This window comes from Coenobita brevimanus, chromosome 40 (genome assembly GCF_032717465.1).
Source record: "Coenobita brevimanus isolate Jiangsu-jjx chromosome 40, ASM3271746v2, whole genome shotgun sequence".
Classification (NCBI taxonomy): Eukaryota; Metazoa; Arthropoda; class Malacostraca; order Decapoda; family Coenobitidae; genus Coenobita; species Coenobita brevimanus.
Window position 1 is genome coordinate 15,203,403 of NC_136993.1, and position 21,321 is coordinate 15,224,723.

The 21,321-nt window shown below is 40.7% G+C and overlaps 2 protein-coding genes across 2 annotated transcripts in view; both read left to right on the forward strand.

Annotated features, from left to right (window-relative positions):
- Positions 1-5,229, forward strand: part of LOC145396964 (glutamate receptor ionotropic, delta-2-like) — a 55,291-nt gene extending 50,062 nt beyond the window's left edge. The window contains exon 6 of the mRNA XM_080270196.1: positions 5,068-5,229. Within this exon, the coding sequence (XP_080126322.1) occupies positions 5,068-5,229 (162 nt within the window). The remainder of the gene's footprint in view (positions 1-5,067) is intronic.
- A 230-nt stretch (positions 5,230-5,459) lies between these two features.
- LOC145396965 (uncharacterized) overlaps positions 5,460-21,321 on the forward strand; it is a 66,334-nt gene continuing 50,472 nt past the window's right edge. Inside the window, exon 1 of the mRNA XM_080270197.1 lies at positions 5,460-5,711. Within this exon, the coding sequence (XP_080126323.1) occupies positions 5,460-5,711 (252 nt within the window). The remainder of the gene's footprint in view (positions 5,712-21,321) is intronic.

Here is a 21,321-nt window from a genome sequence, read left to right on the forward strand (position 1 = left end):
CAGGGCGACGGGAGACGAGTATTATTAGCTTATACTGTAATGTACATAAAAATCCCATATCCTATCAGTACAAACTAGTTTTAAGAAGAAACTTGACGAAGTCTGTTAATTCTTTGACATCGTCATGCATTCCTGCAGTTCTTTTGCACAAATCGACTGTAAATTAAGGATTATATTCAAATTTTATGGTTTGCGAGAGTAGGGAGGGAGGAGAGGGGCTGGTGTGTTGTTGCCAGTTTTGTAAGGTTTAGTTTGTAGGATATTGCTACGAGCATTATCACAACACCCACACCTCATTCAATGGAAAAACGTTATTGTAAAGGGAGATTAGCCTCACGTTAAGTCAGGAAGAACATTTATAATAATTTTTCCGCTGCAAGCAAATGTGGTGCGATTGGGTATCTCCACTTGTATTCCTCTCTGCAGCAATGGCATTACCATCGCAGTATCCGTAATAATAGACGATATCTGCATATTCTTCAGTGCTGTACGTACGTGGCATGCTGTTTCATGAACAAGCTGAACCCAGTGAACGCCTGAACGCGGAGAACAGTATCTGAAGTGTGTGGATCGCCTGCAAATTTTCCCGTTCAAATGACAGTGGACGCAGGGTTGTCAAGTCCTTATAATCGATCTCGCTAGTTTAGTCCCGAAAACTTGCTAGACTGTCGCTAGATAGTAAACACTGCAAAACATCGCTACAAAATACGATCAAATCTCTAGAATATCACCTAAAAATGGCAAAAATATCCAGAATGTAGCTAGATATCATGTTGTCAGTTGTTAAATAATGCCGCTAGGTAGAAGCAAAAAGTACGTCTAGCTGCATAGTCGTTACAGTGGCAATCCTGTCACTGTTCGCAAGTCATCATATGAAAGCAATGGTGCCATGTTGACTTACAGCAGAAAAATTTGTAATGAATAATAATATTACTCCTGACTTAAAGGAATGCTAGTCACTCATTACAGTATATTTTTCCTTTGAATGAGCTGTATGTGTTATGATAATGCTCGTAGCAATCCTATAAACTAAACATTACAAAACATTACAACACACCAGCCCCTCTCCTCCCTCCCTACTCTCTCGCAAACCATAAAATTTGAATTTAATCCTTAATTTACAGTTGATTTGTACAAAAGAACTGCAGAAATCCATGACGATGTCAAAGAATCAACAGACTTCGTCAAGTTTCTTCTTAAAACTAGTTTGTACTGATAGGATATGGGATTTTTATGTACATTACAGTATAAGCTAATAATACTCGTCTCCCGTCGCCCTGCGAAGCTCTCACACAATGGCACCTATGCAGCCACTAAACTTTTACACTCAAACAGCCGAATGCTGGGTACTGAACTGGGGCCACAGAGAGTATATGTTATAGGACAAAATATACTCAAAATTGCATGACAGATCACTGGTGTAAGTTTTTGTCGTAAGTCGCGTTACACCCTGTATATATCATCATCATCCGGACCTCCTTTCCCACCCAAAGGCAGGGTGAGGAGTAGCAATGTTCAGACAGCCCAAAATTGCCCAATCCAATGGGCCACTCTTCCATTCACTCATCATTCAAGCCCCCGGAATCCGTGCTCTATCGGGTACACCAAAAACATTCACCACGTTCTGTAGCTTCACATAATCGTACCTGACAGTGTTTATCCAGACGCTGCCACGTTAAAAAGGGATGCCAAAATTCCCTGATCATGCACTTCTCCTTACAAAATTCATCCACCCAGCTTGATCTCCTGTCAGTTCTCTAACCTCACCGACTTCCAAACCTCTCTTCCTCACACATTCATGCACCATATCTCTCCACCTTCTCCTTGGCCTACCTCGCCTCCTCCCTCCTTCGAATTCGCTCAGATATACCTTCTTCACCACTCCATTGTTATCCATTCTCTCCACATGACCATACCATCTCAGTACACTCTCTTCGATTCTGGTGTCCACCAGCTTCCTCACTCCGCATCTTTCACGAATCACATTATTTCGTATCCTATCCACCCTCTGTACTCCACATACATTCCTCAGCAGTCCCATCTCCACTGCCCTTATTCTTGACCTTTCATTTTCATGTCACACCATAGTCTCACATCCATATGTTAAAGTTGGCACTAACACTCCTTCATGGAAGCCTCGTGCAGCTGCAACACTCAAGCCTCTGTTTCTTATCAAGGCCTTCATTGCACCAGCTACTTTTCTTCCTTGTGTCACTCTACTTTCAACTTCTTTTGCACATTTTCCTCTCTTTCCTGTCACTGTACCCAGGTATTTGAACTTTCTCACCAATTCCAGTCTCTCTCCATTCACTGTTACATTGCACTGGAAGTCACCTTCTCTCTCAGTAACCATCAATTTACTCTTTTCTACATTTACTCTCAAGGAACGACGCTTACAGACATCAACAAAACTCTGCATTAGCCTACCAAGTTCTTGTCCGGTACTTGCAAGCAGTACTGCATTATCAGCAATGCAAGCAGTACTGCATTATCAGCAATGCAAGCAGTACTGCATTATCAGCAATGCAAGCAGTACTGCATTATCAGCATACAACAAATTTGAGATATTCCATCCATCACCATTCATTACCAACGCCATCCCTCTTTCCATTACTCGTGTTTTCACTTCTCATCACCCCATCCATATATACACTGAACAACCATGGGGACATCACACAACCTTGTCGCACGCCCACACTGATCGTGAACCATTCACTTAGATGCCCATCAACCCTGACACATGCCTCACTACCATCATAAAAACTCTTGACGGCACCTAGCAGCTTACCTTCTACACCGTACATGTGCAAAACTTTCCACAATCCTTCTCTGTCCACTTTGTCATATGCTTTTTCCAGATCCATGAATGCAATAAACACCTTATGGTCCTTCTCACAAGCCTTCTCTACTATCTGTCTCACTGCAAATATTTGGTCCACACATACTCTGCCACTCCTAAAGCCACCCTGTTCATCACTCACTAGGACTTCTGATATCTCTCTTACTTTCTATAATAATTCTTCCATATACCTTCCCTACCACACTCAGTAAGCTTATGCCACGATAATTCTTGCACTTACTCCATTCACCAATATTTTTTTACAGGGGTACAGTCACAGCCTTTTTCCACTCTGCATGCAGTTTCACTCATTCATGCCTTCTTACATAGGCTATCTCCAACAAGCACTTCATTCCATTCTCTCCACTACATTTAAGCATCTCTGCATACACCTTACCAACTCCGGCTGCTTTCCCATTTTTCAGCTGCTTCACAGCACTCTTCACCTGTGAAAGTGTCACGTCTCCTGGCACTGCATTCCTTCTCTGCACAGCCCCAAAACCAGTCATGTTTACAGCTGCTCTGCTCTCTCTATCCCCATTCATCAGGCTTTCAAAATATTCTTTCCATCTGGTTCTTACTTCATCTCCATGGGTTAATAATCTACCACCTGCATCCTTCACACCATCCCATTTCTTTCCGCTTTCACTTCAACATTTCTGCACCTCTTTCCAGAATAACTTTCTGTTTTCAGAGTAGTTCGCATTCAACAGAGTAGTAGGCTGTCTGGTAGAGACTGTACGTAGGGTGACAAGTCCTTGTGAGTGTGATTATAGTGTTGTAGTGGCTTTGGATGTGTATGTAGTCTGTAAACCAAGTGTAATTGGCCCGCCTTAAGCCGATTGGGTCCAAGCATACTAGTATGTGACACTGGTTCAACCACAGCACCCTCTGTGTCCGCCAAAGTAGCAAGTCACTTGGTGAACGCTTCCCAAAGTTTTTACAACTCTGGCGGGAGGGGAACCCGAGCTCACCAGCGTGCGAAACTCACACTCTACCACTGTACCACAGAGGCTCCTTACATATAGTATATATATATAAACATATATATATATATATATATATATATATATAGAGAGAGAGAGAGAGAGAGAGAGAGAGAGAGAGAGAGAGATTGCGCACACACACACACATAATATATATATATATATATATATATATATATATATATATATATATATATATATATATATATATATATATATATATATATATATATATATATATATATATATATATACATACATATACATTGTTACATAGCCTATGATTTCATCATCCTTTGTGTAATTTTAACGCACAGTATGCTGCATGTTTGATCACGAGCGTGTTCTGCCTCAGTCCCCCCCTTCTACCGTTATAGTAAAGTCGTTCTTTCTGTTGTTCAGAGCGGGATTGTCAACTCTTTGTCCCCATGGCTTCATTTGCGCGTCCTTCTTACAAGTTGTATCAAGCTCTGCTGGCCCCTATATAATGAGCTCAGTCTCTGCATCATTGCCACTTAGATCTGCTCTTCATTTTGTTCACATCTCTGTCCTCCCCTGTACAGTTATTATTGTGAGTGCTCAGAAAGTCTCCAACCATCTAGCAGCTGTGTGTAATTTGAGTATAACTGTTATTGCATTTTTCCTTGTACTGTATAACATAAGGTGTTGATTTGTAGGCCTAGTGAGTTTTTTTTTGTAATTCATGTAAAGTTCTTATTGTCAGCTATCATCAATATTATTTTGTATCTGTAATAATTTATCTTGCATTAACTGAGCATTACCCAGTGTATTTTCATTTTATCAGGGCTGACTTAGGTAAATTTACTCTTGCTAATTTCATGTTAATAGAGGCTATTGCAGTTAACCATATATTTAACCTGTTTTTGCCATTACATTATCCTTATGAGTCCTGAATGTTTTGTTGTTAGTTTGAGCATTAAACTTTAACTTGTAATTTTACCTAACTCTTTGTTTTGAACCTGGAACTTTACGGGACAGTAGTGATTTTTAGTATTCTCACTTAAAGTGTACATTATCTTTCTCTGTTCCGTAACAATATATATATATATATATATATATATATATATATATATATATATATATATATATATAGATAGATAGATAGATAGATAGATAGATAGATATATTGCACACACACACACAGACACATAAGATATATATATATATATATATATATATATATATATATATATATACAATAACGCTTTACTTTATTCCTAGGTAAACTGTGTTTTCTTGAGGGTGTCCCCGCCACTCCCTTGTTGGCAGGCCTTCTTGTGGCCCTTCACACAACACACGTGGCTGGCCTTAGTGGTGGGACTCTTGCTCAGTGGACCTGTTCTGTATTGGCTGGTTCGATACTCCGGTAAAAGGTCTGTATGAGCAGTTCACTCTTGTGGAGGTCACTCATGGAACTGAATGATGTTTTAAAGTGTTTTCCTCCTGTTTTTTTCATGACTTAAATCATTTTGCTAAGACAAGAAATATCCATCTTAGGCCATGGAAGATAACAACGAATTAATGTATATGTTTCATTTCCTACACTGGGTAATAGTTTAGATGAAGCAACGTTTTTGGCATCGTTGACCACAAGCTACCTGTACGTCATAGCCATGCACCTTCGTGTACCTCTATTGCGGCAGCCTAACACCAACACTATCCGGGTGGTGGTGTCCTTCCTGTGGCTGCATGGGATGATGCTGGGGATGTTTTACTGTTCCAACCTTACCGCCTTCCTCACCATCACACGTCAGCCTCGCACCATTGATACATTCAAGGATCTGCAAGAGTCTGGCCTCAGCATAGCATCAACAGGCTCCTTTTTTGGCACTCTCCTGGAATCATCGGCAAATCAGTATATGAAAGTACGGATACGAGCCAGTATGTTGTAAATGAAATATAGTAGATATTATTACTATAAACTGACTCTGGACTTGGGCTGAAAGTGTTGTACAACCATATGGAAAATCAGTTTTTGCACAGTAGTAAGTTAGTATGATGAAATCTAATGAAATCTGCAAATCAGTATATAAAAGTAAGTACAAAAATGTAAGTGACAAAGCGCCCAAAGCAGAAAGGATACCCACATAATGAAAATGGGCTTACTCTGGAGGTATTGCAGTTTCAGCCTAACCTGAGTTGAATCTTTAGCAAGAACTGGAGTAAAATCTTGGAACTGCATTTATTTTATAATATGACTTTAGGCTCAACTTAGATCAAAACATAAAATTATTGTGTGGGCATGGTTTCTACTGTTTGACCTATTCACAAGACTGAGACATCTGGACACAGATCAACTATAATACTCAGAAAAATGTGCAATTATAAACAGTAAAAACATGAATATTATAGAAAGAACTAAAAACATTAAAGCAAATGTCAGGACACTGTTAAATTTACTTACGAGTGAGGGAGCGATGTTTACTGTCAGTTTAGTTTGGAAATAAACGTCCCAGCCTGACCCGGCCTGACAGCATATTTCCGTTCTGTACCGGTATAGGTATTCGTCTCAATACCAAAGCCACCCATCTTAGCCAAGCTGCCCTGTAGGATAGGTTAGGTTTCGTTAGGTTAGGTTATTTCGATAAACATGAGCAATTTTGCCTGGGAAACACATTGAGTATATTTTCGAGAAAAAACTATGGGTAATTTTGACACGACAGAGGGAGCGTCGTTCCTGGCTGAGGGTTCCCGGTGGTGAGACGCATACGCATACAGAACGGAAATATGCAGCCCAGCACGACCAGACCGTCACATTAAATTTATTCCTATGTGAAATATAGTTGACATATTTCTACATGTGATACATCAATAAATTTTGTTATCAGCTAAAAACTCACCCATAATGCACGTACGAACCCTATGGAATCTGAGTTTTCCAAGGAAGTGTTCGGCTGTAATCGGTGAATGCCTCACATACGATATAAGAAATCAAATTTAAAAATATTTTCCGCCATAACACTGTGTTTTTTGGTATCAGCTCTAGCAAAGAGATATCGGAGATTCAGCCTATAATTATATAGCAGAGGGAAATTTTGATAACATGGCGTTCGCTCACTCGTCATGTGCTCACAAAGCACACTTTAATGGTTTAAGCCATTCGCCTTCCACGGATGCCTGATGCTAATTCAGTCAGGCCACCAAATTATAATTATTATCATTAATATTTTACCTTTGGGGAATTCTAATGACCAAATGGTTGAACGGAATCTCGATTATTCTTTAGGCTCTACAAATTACATAGGCTGAATGAAATGATCTATTATTTAGCCTGAATAAATCATCCAAGGCGTGCATGGCACCAACAGAGTAAACTTTTTCAGTGTGATGACGCAGATTCATTTTATCATATAATTTTATTCTAGGTAAATGATACTTACTGAAGGATTTTCGACACTGAATTTCTCCAGTTTTGAACAAAATCGTCTGGGTGTAGAAAGAATAATATAAGAGGACATCACTGGAATGAATGCGGTGATTCCTTCCATACAATCCTTAACTGTACTGTCTATCTTCAGACATTTTAATTCAGCTTAGGGAGGCATTTGTGACTGTAAACGGGTTAGTGGACTAAGTTTCTTATACTGTCCTTGTCACTGCTCTCGAAATCTTACCAAAACTACCAGAATCATCTTTTGGTATAAACAGCGAAACAAAAGACGTCATCCGGACTACCATACCTCCCGTTTCCTTGCTCGTTGTAGTCGTGGAGGGGCTTTGGTGATGCTGCTGGGACTTGATGTGTGGGGGAATTATAGCAAAGTACCAAAATGAACTCTACGGTGTGTATAAGTTTGGTTGCTAGGTGCACGCAGCACTTGCGTCTCCTCTCTGTTCTGCCCTCTCCCCTCACCTTAGGTCCCTGTCGCTGCCTGAACTAATTTTATAAAGCTCTTTTCTTCTACTGGTGCTTTTTCCTGCCTTTTCTCCTGCCATCTCTATTCTTCGCCGATGAGCAGTTAGCTATAATTTATAAGAGTCATGTGCGCTCTCAGCTTGAATATTGCTCACCCTTGTGGAATGGTTGTGGAGAGGTTGCATTAAGACAACTAGACAAAATTCAGAATAAAGCTGTTAGAATCATTAACAACCCTGCCATTACATATAAACTACCCCCCCTGCAAGTAAGAAGGAATGTTGCCTCCCTTGCATTATTTTACAGATATTTTTTTGGCAAATGCTCAGACGAAGTTGCGTCCATGGTGCCACCTCTCCATGCCTTCCCTCGTGCTACACGGGCATCTGGTAGCGCTCATGACTGGAAGGTCACTCAACCATATTGCAGAACTTCTGCCTATCAGAATTCTTTCATTCCCCGAACTGCATCTCTCTGGAACTCACTTCCCCAGAGTTGTTTTCCTCCAAATTTTAACCTACAACTGTTCAAGTCTAACTGTTACAGATATTTTATGAACAGAGAACACCAGTAATCTGGTGTATGGATTATTTTTTTTCCTCCATTTGTTTTTCCTTCCTCCGTTCTGTTATTAAAAAAAAAAAAAAAAAAAATCTATCTTTGGCTTTAAATAGAATCGAATTTTCCACGTTCAAAATTTCATCAATGACCCTTAAGATCTTGCAACAGGAAGGAATAGGGTTTGGCTTTGAACTATTGGTCTGGAAAATTTTCGAGATCCTGGTGGCACAACCCCAGTGTGTGGACATCTGCAAAGGCGGAATTGCTGCTGCTTTCGGATGTGGGGGTACTGTTGCTTTGTGGGAGGACTTTCAGCCAATTGCAGGTGGCACATCATTGTTCTGGGAGACTCTGCTCTCCAACACCGTGTTTCTATCCATTTTTGGGTAAGGCAGGGAGTGCATGCTTGGAGCATTTGGTCCCGTCGTGGGTCGTTGGCCGGGCCTCCAGACTCCAGGTTCCACTCACACGACCCATTCTTTTTCATCAATCATATTGAGCCTTTTCCATATCACGCATAACTATGGAAAATATTTCCTGTTCCCCTTCCGTCGGTCCTGCCATTTTTTTTTTACCACGATCACAACCCCAGCTTCTCCTCCTAATACTTCTCCAGCTCTTCTCACTGTTTCCCAACCTGGTTACACCTTTGCTGTTTCATCGTGCTTCACTATGCCAGCTTCTGTCTCACAGTTCCTTACGACTACGATTCTATCCACCTGTTCACCTTCTATAATAACTTTTGAACCCTTATTTGCCTCTGCCCCCTCCACCATCTACCCTTCCTGTTTCATCGGCTTCCTCGTCCCGTTCTCATACTTCTTCTCGACTCACTAACCCTGTCTTGACCATTTCTCTTTTCGGATGCCAGACTGATCTAAATATTTTAACATCACCTCTCAAACAGATGATATCTCACTTCACATCTCTCTCCGTAATGACAAATAGGCACGAATGTTACGTTCTCTGTGTGACCCAATGGCTTTTGTCTCCTTAAGGCACAAAATGTAGCTCAAACCAAAATGGTTATATTTTAAGTTGGCCCTTCAGACAAAGTGAAAAATATATATGTGTCACAATAAGACCCCGTAACCCCAGAGTACCTCTACTTCACCTTTGCTTATGATATAAGGGAAACAGACGGGGGAGTGAGACAGAGGAAGACATACAAATATACAATCTTCAAGCTATCCAACACCTCATGACTCTTTACATTGGTTGCAAGTGCCTCGCCAAGCACTTACAATCCCAATTTGTAGATACAACCATTATCTTTGTTTGTCTGCAGCAGTAATGTACGACTCTCTACAGTTATCCACATTATTGACACTGGTGGCACCTACCTACCGAGATACTTACCTACCTATCTAAGTATCGACACTGGTGGCAGTGGTAAAGAAGAAAGAAATTACAATGGTAAAGAGGAAATAAATTACAGCACTAAAGAAGAAGAATCAGTACAAAGAAGCTACAACAACTATCTACGATGCACCTCTGACTGAAAACTGTACTATCAATTACAACAAGGTATCTATGATGCAACTCTGCAATTTACATCTCTACAATCAACTACAACAAGTATCAGCAGTATTCTACAAGTAATGACCTCTACAGTTAATCACAGATGAAGGAGAGAAAGAAGTATGAAATTAAAGTAAGGAAGAAGCAGGGAATAAGGATGTGCACTCTGCTGACCTACAAATGAATTGTAATTTGACGCTTCAGCTGAATTAAGTGCAACACCACCCGACCTTGGACCTCCACAACCACAACCATAGCTACCATAACTACCACCACAACTACCACTGCCAGACAGATCATCTTTTCATATTGATCAATCTAGACCAACATACTCATATCCCACACCAAGCCCTCTTCCTCCCATCATCCCCAGACATCACCTTCTGTTCCCCAAACCTCGACCCCACTACACCCTGGAGAGTGGTCAAAACCCTAGGTTCTGATCACCTCCCAATCATCATCACTTCCAAAACCAGAATCACCCCAGCTGGCCACAAACACACATACACTAATTATAAGAGAGCCAACTGGGAGGCCTTTGTAAATGAAACAGAACAATATTTCGAAACACTAAACAGTACACGCATCACAAACATCAACACTGCTGTGCACACTTTCAATACAATTATACAAAACGCAGACAAAAGACACATCCCTATGGGCAACAGAAAGAGACACAACTCCAACTTCACACCAGAAGTTCAAGGCCTCATCAGACAAAGGGACACACTGCGACACTCCTCAACACCCCATGCACAAAACACCGCACAACAAATACAAGAAATCAACACTCAAATAAACAATAAAATATCAGAACAGCACACACTAAACTGAAAAAATTACCTCCAAACACTTGACCACAAAACAAACATCAGCAAACTCTTCAAAACACTAAACAGCATCACACTTTCCAACAGCAGCACTACACAATCACACGCTGTCATCACAACAACAGACACCATACCCTCAAACAAACAACTAGCAACACTCTCATCAATCACTTTTCATATGTCTGCCATCTAAACCCCCATCCCGAAGACCGACATATCCGACGTAAGAGACAGTTCCCCATAGACCCAGACTATGCACCTTTCGCTTACAACCAGACGAAGCATATCATTAGCAACTTTAAGCACTCATCTGCCTGTGGACCAGACAACATAAGCAATATTCACCTTAAACACCTAGGACCACAAGGCATACAAGCACTCACCAACATATCAAACTACAGCTGCTCACACAGCATAATACGCAGCATCTGGAAGCATGGCATTATCATCACTATCCTTAAACCCAACATAGACCCCACGTCACCCTCCTCACACGGCCCCATCACACTCCTCTGCACTCCCTCTAAAGTCACTGAACGACTAGTACTACAACAAGTCACACCTCACATTCCCCTTGCCTAATCACATGGCTTTAGGCCACTACATTCCACAAACACCCTTCTTACAGACCTTAAACAGAGAGTTTTCGATGGCATGAATTCAGCTAGGCCACCACACAGAACACTCCTAGTCACACTAGACATCAGCAAAGCTTTTGATGCCATCCCCCACCACAACCTCACAAACAAAATACTCAACACAAACATGCACAATAACACAAAAAGATGGCTGGCAAACTACTTATCAGGCAGATGTGCACACGTAACATTTGCTGGTCAGTCTTCTAACATCAGAAACTTCACAAACGGTGTCCCTCAAGGATCTTTTCTATCCCCTACACTCTTTAACCTATAAATGCACAACATACCCGCACCCCACACACCACAGATACACATAACTTCCCATGCAGATGATATAACACTTACATGTATGGACTAAAACGCAGGCACAGCTACACACATCCTCCAACCTTACCTCAACACACTACACGAATGGTTCACAACAAACAGGCTCAAAATAGCCCAAGCCAAATCTACAGTGACCCTTCTCACAAACTGGGCAGCAGAACACAGTCATATTCCACACCTCACCATAAACAACACTCCCCTACCACACACACACACACACACACACACACACACACACAAAATCCTTGGTATAACATACAATACATCAGTGTCATTTAATGAATATGACATCAGTGTCATATTCATTATCTGGGTCTCTATCTGGTAGCGTAATAGGGCTGGATGGTGCCCACCATCCAGCCCTATTACGCTACCAGAGGAGGCTGGATGACTCTGTCGCTGATGCCAGTCTAGGATGTAACACAGAACCCCATACTATTAAACATATTGTGGAAGACTGCATTGCACACAATCACCTAAGCCAACAACACAACATACACTCTTTGAGAGCTCTATGGGAAGCCCGGTCTCCATGGTCTTCCTAAGGGACTCGGGACTGTTCGGCCAGACTGCCTAGGGAACAGCTACTACCACTACTATTGCCACTACCACCATTGGCTACAACTATACCTACCACAACTACCATTAGTTAGTTAAATATTTTTTCTTCTCAAGGTTGCTTTATTTTGTTAGCCCGTCATCATTTATAAATATACAGTAGTCCTTCATTTATCTAGATGTACAGTATCCGGACATATTCATTATCTGGGGCTCTATTAAACCATTATCTGAATTTACTTGCTGTTATCTGGATGCAAAAGTCCCAAAGAACTTCGACTGACCAGTCGACATGTTCAAACATTCGGCATCGTGGCCACTGGGCTCGAACTGTGAACGGGAAGTAGCCCTTAACCCACAACTAGAACTAAAATATCCCTGCGGCCCTGTATTGAATGGTCAAAGTCATGTGCTGATCCGATCACTCCCAACAAACCTCCAGCACCTAAGTAATGCCAGTGAACGCACAAGCGGTGTCAAAATGTCCATACACATCCCAAACGAATGTCTGTAGTCGCACGGCCACCAGGCTAAGTCATTCCTAACTGCATCTGAGACTGTAACACAGACCACAAGCCACGACCACATGTTCAGTGACAGCAGCTGTCCTCCCCTCTACCGAACGTCCAAAGTCGCCCACTCACTGTGAGTTGATTCGGCATGGACACCTGGTGTCTAACTGACCGCATGACACAAATAAATGTACAGTAAAAGCACCCATCTGCTTCGTGACAGAAGGGTGAAATTCCTGCCCATAGCCTCGCTTCTCCCCCCCCTCCCGTCCTTCCTCCATACCCTCCCAGCTCTCCCCCTCACTCGCTCAGTGCCAACCCTCCTCCATGGTAATAACACTGACTTGCGAGTTTTTAATTTTTTTATTTATTTAATTACCATTGGTCAAACTGAAATCCCGGAAAAGCTATGAGAAAGTACATGAAAATCTGCATCTACACAATATGCTTTATCTCATGGAAGGTGCTGGCAAATTTGTGCACTAGGAAGGTGGGAAATTACATGAATGTACTGTAAGTTTTACTCCTGAACACTTAATTCTCACTGCATTTCTGTACTTCTACCATTCACTTTTATGTGTTTTTATTAGCTTATCTTATAGTATAAACACCAGTGAAGGTGATGGTATATATACCATTTATACCAATATAACCAATTTTCAGTGGCCCGTTTGGCCGTGGATTTTTTTAAAGCCCTGAGAGCAATCTCTTATCACAAATAATTGATTTTCAAACCGTCTTCAGGCTTTTTTCTGGATTTTTGTTGTTCAAGCATTTTTCTTGATGTTTAGCATTAATATGCATATGTGTGTTTCGATGTCTCATTATAGCAGAATGACCGGAAAACAGTGCCAAAATTAGGCTGAGAACTGTACATACAGGAGGGTGTAGTAAGGGTGCTTTTTTGGTCTTCAGTTTTTTTTTAATGGTTTTCTTGGTGTTTTGCATTACCTTGGATATTCCTATGTGTGTTTTGATGTCTAAATATGGCAGATTGACCTGAAAACAGTACAAAATACAGTAGTGTCTGGGTAGGGTGTTTTTTGTTTTTCAGCATTTTTTTTTTTTTTTTTTTTTTTTGGTGTTAGCATGATTTTAGATATTCCTGTGTGTTTTGATGTATAAATGTGGCAGATCGACCTGAAAACAGTGCCGAGATAAAGAGGGGTATTGTACATAAAGTAGTGTATAGTTAGGGTGATTTTTAGTTATCAGTGGCTTTTCTGTATGGTTTTCTTGGTGTTTAGCACTACTTCGCATATTCCCATGAGTGTTTTGATGTCTAAATATGCCTGACTGGCTGGAAAACACTGCCAAATTTAGCATAAGTACTGTACAAATACTTTAGGTATAGGCTGGGTATGGGTAGGATCTGGGTATAATAGGGAAAGTGTTCATTATCCAGATGTTCCCACTACCCAGATATGCCTTTGGCTGTATTATGTCCAGGTAAATGAGGGATTACTGTACCTTATATATACCTCAAATAATATACAAACATTAATTTGTTTAACCCGAGGCATCCCTTCAACGTGTATACATGTTGCAGCGTTGTGTCACTGTGACTCCCGATGACATGTTTTCACGTTTTGCAATTGCGAGGTCCGTCATTTGCACAATTGTCAAAATTCACGCATGATTTTTGGTACTCATACTCGGGACAGCTTCCTCAACCCGCTGCCAGGTGGGGAAGCTCCCCGTCCCGCATGACTCACGCGCACCCTTGACTTGGTCACTCACATGTTAGCAGTGACCCTGAACACACATGGTGCACCAAGGTCTCTCTGATGATGAAATTCAAGCCACCCTTGATGCCTTCACAGGCAAAAGGAATTCTCCACTAGATGACAGTGTGAAGGACAAGGACTACGTGATGCCTGATGATGAAACGAGCAGCAGTGATGAGGAGCTACTGTCGCCAAGGAAGCGGCAGTATGTCACATACCGCAAGGCGAAGGAACACCAGTCTGCACCTCAACCACGTGCATGCACCTATCTCCAGCCCCTACACGAAGGCTCAGAAGAGGATTAGGACGAGGATGGGGATGGAGGCATAGCGTGTGGTGTTACCTCATGGTTGAGGATAGAAAGGTTTTCGCCAAGGGGAGCTGAATGCGTGGCAAGGAGGAAAATAAGGTATGGGGCTAGTGCTTTTTCTAGGGAAGGCGTGATTGGTGGGGCGGGAGTGATCAGTGAAAGGGCGAGTAGTAGTAGCAGGCGACAGGGAGAGCATGTGGTGCACCTGGGCAGCGGGCAGGTGAGGAGCTGCTCCCTAGCACCTGTTTCTCCTCGCAAGATTCCCGTGCTTCCTCCCCACAGCCCTGTGATATGGGGAAAGGAAGGAAAGGAATGGGGATGGAAAATGGGAGAGGGAAGAGGAGCACAAGTGGAGAAGGGTGCCGCTCTCCACCTCCACAACCACCCCCACCACCTTCTCCTCCACACCCTGATGAAGGCGACGATGGAGACGAGACTGGAGACATTGGTGTGTCATGGGACTGGGAAGATAGGACTGACTTTATGCCCATCATTCCCCCCTTCACGGAGGAGTTGCGGCCTGGCTGCACGGCTCCTGAACTCCATGCAGGCTCCACTAGGGTGGATTTCTTCCACCTGTTCTATGGTGATGAGTTTGTGAAGCAGCTTGTGGAGCAGACGAATTAATTTGCAAGCAGCCAGCGCCGTGAAAGCGAGCATCAAGGTACGATGAGCAGGCACTCCCAAATGACTACCCAGTAACCCTAGGTGGGATGTTCATCTTTTAGGCCCTGGTTCTCTTGATGGGTATTGTGCAGAAAAGACAAATTCCGGGATACTGGTCTACGGACCAAATGACCAGCATGCCTTTGTTTGGGAAGGTAATGGGTCGTAATAGAGTCCATCAAATTCTGAACCGACTCCACGCTTATAATGCCGATGACTCTGCTAATGCTGATAACATTGACAGAATGAGGAGAATAAGGATGGTATTTGATCACTTGTGTGAAAAGTTCCGCTCATTCTTCTTTCCTTTCAGAGACCTTGTCATAGATGAGAGTCTCATGTTGTGGAGAGGGAACATTTCTTTTCGCCAGTACATACCCAGCAAAAGACATTTTGGGTTCAATATCTTTGTTGTGTGACTGTAAGACTGGTTATGTGCAAGACATAGTCTTATACACCGGCACACAGACAAACATAATGGAAGATCGAAGTTTTGGACTCTCTGGGTCTGTGGTGAGGACAGTGATAGAAGAGTACCTTTATCGTGGTCATGTCTTGTACCTGGACAACTGGTACACTAACCTCCTTCTTGCTCGGTACCTCCACCTTCACGACACCTAAGTCTGTGGCACAGTCAAGAAAAACTGTCGGCACATGGTCAAGGTTGGGAGGAAACTTGACAAGAACAAGGTGGTTTTCTTGAAGATGAATAAAATCCTCACCACTGTATGGAACCACAACAGGGAAGTTTGCCTCCTATCGACGGTACAACTCCCCTTCATGCACCATAGAGACTCCGTGGATTACTGCAGCAAGAGGAGGCACAATGTTTGGAAACCGGAGTCAGTACTGGACTACAATGTCAACACGAAACAAGTAGACCAGTCTGACTCCATGATTTCCAGTGCAGAGTGTGCCAGGACCACGATGAAGTGGTACAAAAAGCTATTTTTCCACTTGCTCAACATCACAGTCCTCAACACACGCTACCTTCACGCCATGACAACAGAACCTCTGAGACCTTCTAGGGGTTTGTGAGGGAGCTGTCTCATGAAATTATCAGCAGGTATTCACAGGACAGGCCCCACCACTGCACCCGCCCCGCCACTGCCGCCTAGTAGGGGTGGGCGATACCAGCAAAAAATGGTAATCATGATTACTGATTACTCTTATGAAAGTAATCGATTAGTAATCGATTACTATTTCGATTACTATGAATATATAAGTACAGTATAATCATTATAATGTGATGGTTTGAGTGCAGTCAGTAACAAAGTGCACATTGCAAATAGTTTCCTGGTACTTTGTGTGTGTGTGTGTGTGTGTGTATGTGTGTGGTAATATGAAATATCAATATATTTAAATTAAAATTTATAGCTACAGAAGCTAAAAAGTACCCATAATTGAAGCTACATAACGTAAATAGAAAATAAAATAAAGCCTTACAGGAATAAAGGGTATTCACCAAGATCTATTTTTGTTATGTTTAATAGCTGTTTGGAAGTAATGGTCATTACAGTGTACTGTATTACATCACACTCATGACATAATGATAAGTAGCACATTGATTACGACATATTTCAAATCATCATAGAAAAATATATATCACTTGTACTATCAAAGTAATTATAAATAAAATAAGCCTCTGTTAAATGTATCACAAATTCACAATCACAGACTCACACGACTGATTCCTATTAAGATACAATAATCATTGTACTCCATGGAGAAATTTTGACTTGTTAAAGTTATACTCTTTTTCTTTGGTAAGTAACCTATTAATAATGGCGACATACTGTAGAAATCTGAATTAGTTTTCATGAACATTATGAGGTCGGTAAATATTGTACGAGATATATATCCTTTATCCTCATATCAGAATTATCTCCGATGCCTTACCTCCTCTCAGGAAGCTCCCTCAAATACATGTATGTAATATAAAGTTACCCCTCCTGAATAAATAATAAACTATAATGCTTTATTCTGAATTATATTACTTATCTGTCTTAACAGATCCTTAGGCTGTCAGGATAAATGGAACTGATGGATAATGCCAAACAGAAACTCCAAAACCCCTCCACTAAAAACTAAAACTATAAAGTGGTGGTGGTTTTAGTAGCAGTAGTAGTAGTAGTAGTAGTAGTAGCAGTAGTAAATGGCATAACTGTCCTGCTAAATAAACATTGGCTAGGCCTATTAAAGCAAAATTTAAAATAATTATGAATAAATATATAATGCAATAGTTTGTGGGGCCAGATATTTTATAATTCATCCATCAATATAGAGAATACAACAAGGTTGGGTAAACAAAGTAAAGGACTCACTAGTCACGGAGACTGCTCTATAATTTTTATTCTTTCCAAAACTATAAATATAGAAAGCAAGCAACATACCAAGAAGTCTTCATTCCCGGGGATCAGTTGGCTGTCATTGTTCTGGTTTACGAGTCAGCTGTGCGTTCCGCGGGAGACAATCTCGTCTTGTGTACTGTTCTTATGTAAAGTAACATGAATAATAAGCTTAATGTTAAGGAAAATCATATGGGTCATCTTAAAGTTTCTGATGTCCAATCCCCAAAACGAAGATAGGTTATTTGGAAGTCGTCACTTTATTGGTATTTCCGCCAAATATCATGCTTACAAAATGAAATACCAGTGATCAATATCAATGTTCTCACAAATAAAATACATACCTAGGAGTTGGCAGCTAAATCGTCTATCTATGCCACTGAGACGAGGGATTCATTTACAACTTGCTGTACAAAAATGCCTCCAATTTTTCGAGTCGCGAAAGACTGCATGTTAATGGCTAAAAGTATGACAAAAATCCACCAAAAGTACTCAATAAAATAATCGATTGCTGGAAAAATAATCGATTACAATATTTTTCTGGCGAGTAATCGAAGTAATCGATTACAAATAATCGATTACGCCCACCCCTACCGCCTAGACTCCCCTATTTCTCACAGGATGCCACTTCCTCAGCACTATCCCTCCTCATCTGAACTGTAGTGGACCCCAGCACCACTGTCACGTATGCAGCCGGTCCAGAGTGAGAGAAACCACTATGAGAAGAGATTCGAGGTACAAGTGTGTAGACTGCAATGTAGGGTTGTGCATTGAGCCATGTTTCAAAGAATACAACACCTTAGTGCATTACTGATACTGTGTGTGCCTGCGATAATATGATGCTCACTATAATAGTAAGGCCTGTAAATGTGATAATATATGGTCAATATAATAATAAGGCCTGTAAATATGTGATAACAGTTATATAAAGTAGAATCGAGTGTAATGTTAATGGAAAAGTTTTATATAAGTTGAAAAATAGAATGTAAGTTGAAACAACAGTCATTGCGAGTTCGCTCATTAGGTAAATACCGGCTATGCACTAATATTATGCTAAATATAATCGTAAGGCCCGTAAATATGTGATAACGCTTATAGAAAGTGGAAACGGGTGTAATGTTAGTGGAAAACTATTATATAAGATGAAAATAGAGTGTAAGTTGAAACAACAGAAATAGCGAGTTCACACATGTGATAACAGTTATATAAAGTGGAAACGGGTATAATATTAGTGGAAAAGTATTATGTAAGCTGACAAAATAAAATGTAAGTTGAAACAACAGCCACAGTGAGCCATATGTGCAACAGTTTGGAGATTTTCAGGTGATTGGTCATTGGAACAATGCTTATATCGCCTATATTTTTGTGTGAAAACCAAGGTACTCTTGAACTACATGTTATTTTGTACCAAATTAATAAGTATCTACCTATTCTGAGTGCTTTCCAATACTTACCCCAACCATAGTAAATGGGAGAGCAGCAGAGTGCCTCAAGAGAACACAGTAACAGGTGAGCGGAGGCTCACCTGTTTAGATCACTTCTAGGCTCAGGTGAACACATTCTCTATGATCTGCCATTATTTCTCACCAAAAGCCGAGGTTTGAGAAAAAAAAAAAAAAAAAAAAAAAAAAAATCTCCCAGGACTGGAGGGGGTTATTGATGAAAAATCTGCTGGGATGCAGCGGGTTAAAAATAGTAAAGTATTGTCAACATGCTGTACTAATAGTAACTAATATATATATATATATATATATATATATATATATATATATATATATATATATATATATATATATATATATATGAGGTGCTACCCAAAAATTCCATTAATTTGAATGGAGGGAGCCAACATTTGCAGTTTTGCCTTTTGCCGCTAGGAGGAGTCAGCAGCACCCCTTGTGCATCAGTGGGGCCCCGGCCGTGTCTGTGAGCTGACGTGTTGATGAGCTACACTTACTATTGTAACATGGTGTGTAGGTGGTTTGGCGGTTTTGCAATGGTGGACCAATGGCACAGCAGCGTGACGTTGATGTTGATCGTTTTCTTCAGTACCCAAAGGATTGTTCATAAGGAATTCGTCCCACCAGGTCAATCTGTCAGTGGAAAGTTTTACTGTGAAATTTTGCAGCGCCTGAGGGAGAACATCCGCGGCAAACAAACAGAACAGTGGAAGAACGAGGACTGGTCCTGCATCATGACAACACCCCCGCCCACACATCAATTGTTGTCCAGCAGTTCCTGGCTTCCACTAACATGGCAGTTATTCCCCACCCACCCTATTCACCTGACCTTGCCCCCTACGACTTTTTCCTGTTTCCCAAGCTGAAATTACAACTGAAAGGGCGTCGATTTGACTCGATTGAGGAGATCCAGACAGAATTGCAGGAGGTGCTCAAGGCCATCATGCCTGAAGCTTTCCAGGGATGCATCACTTCGTGGAAAAAACGCTGGGAGCACTGTATACTTGCCCAAGGGGACTACTTCGAAGGCAACAGTGAGAACTAGGAGGAAAGGTAATTACTGGAACTTTTGGGTAGTACCTCGTATACCTGTATGTATATATATATATATATATATATATATATATATATATATATATATATATATATATATATATATATATATATATATATATAATTCATTTATCTTTCCCAATCATAGAACTTTCATATCTCCATATTTTCCCCTACAGAACTATACTAATAAACAACACACACTTTACACTGATGTATAGCATGCATTATATAATTTACATTTTAATATAGTCACCAATCAAGGGAACTGCAAATTGTGATAATTAATTAATGCTATCTAGTGAGTAATATCATTATGTTTTAAAAACTTCCATGCATAGTGAGACGAAATTGCATTAGCATTATCTAATAGTTCTACACAAGTAGAAGCAGAATACCAATTCCAGGAAACAAATAACCCATCAGAAGTAGAAACAGAACAACAAAATACGTATGAAAATTACTCAAAGTAAATAGTGATGACGAGTGGTCAGAGCTGTCAGAAGTAGACAGTGAGAATTTAAGAACTTTCATACATACTTATTATAATCAGATAAATTAAGATAGCCTAAACAAGTGAGAACACAGGTCAGGAAACACAGTCCAGTTACCTTCACATAACAATTGCAAGGAAATGGATGGACAAATAGGTAATAGCAAAACGAATAAAGCAAGTTCCAGTACATTACCATCCTCACAACAACACTATACTGATTCGATACCAGTGTATGTTTATCATGAGGAAATAGTCTCAAAAATGTTTCAGATACTGATACGGACAGAGTAACATGCATACAGTATTAGATGAATGTGAACAACATTTCGTTAGGAGAAACATTAAGGAGGATATGGAGAGAACAGCTGATCTTTCAGCTTGAAAAAATCAGGAACATTGCCTAGTTGGCAATTTGCTTAAGTCTGACAAGCTTTTGTGAGCTAAAACATATGATGAGTTTAAGAAAGAATTCCTGAGAAAATTATCTGGAGGAAAAAATTTTTTAGTTGGCATAACCCAGAATTACATTAAAATTGTAGACCTACTAAAACAAACAAACCCACTCTTATGTTTGAGTGATATAACAGCTGATTTGTCCATCATTAAAAG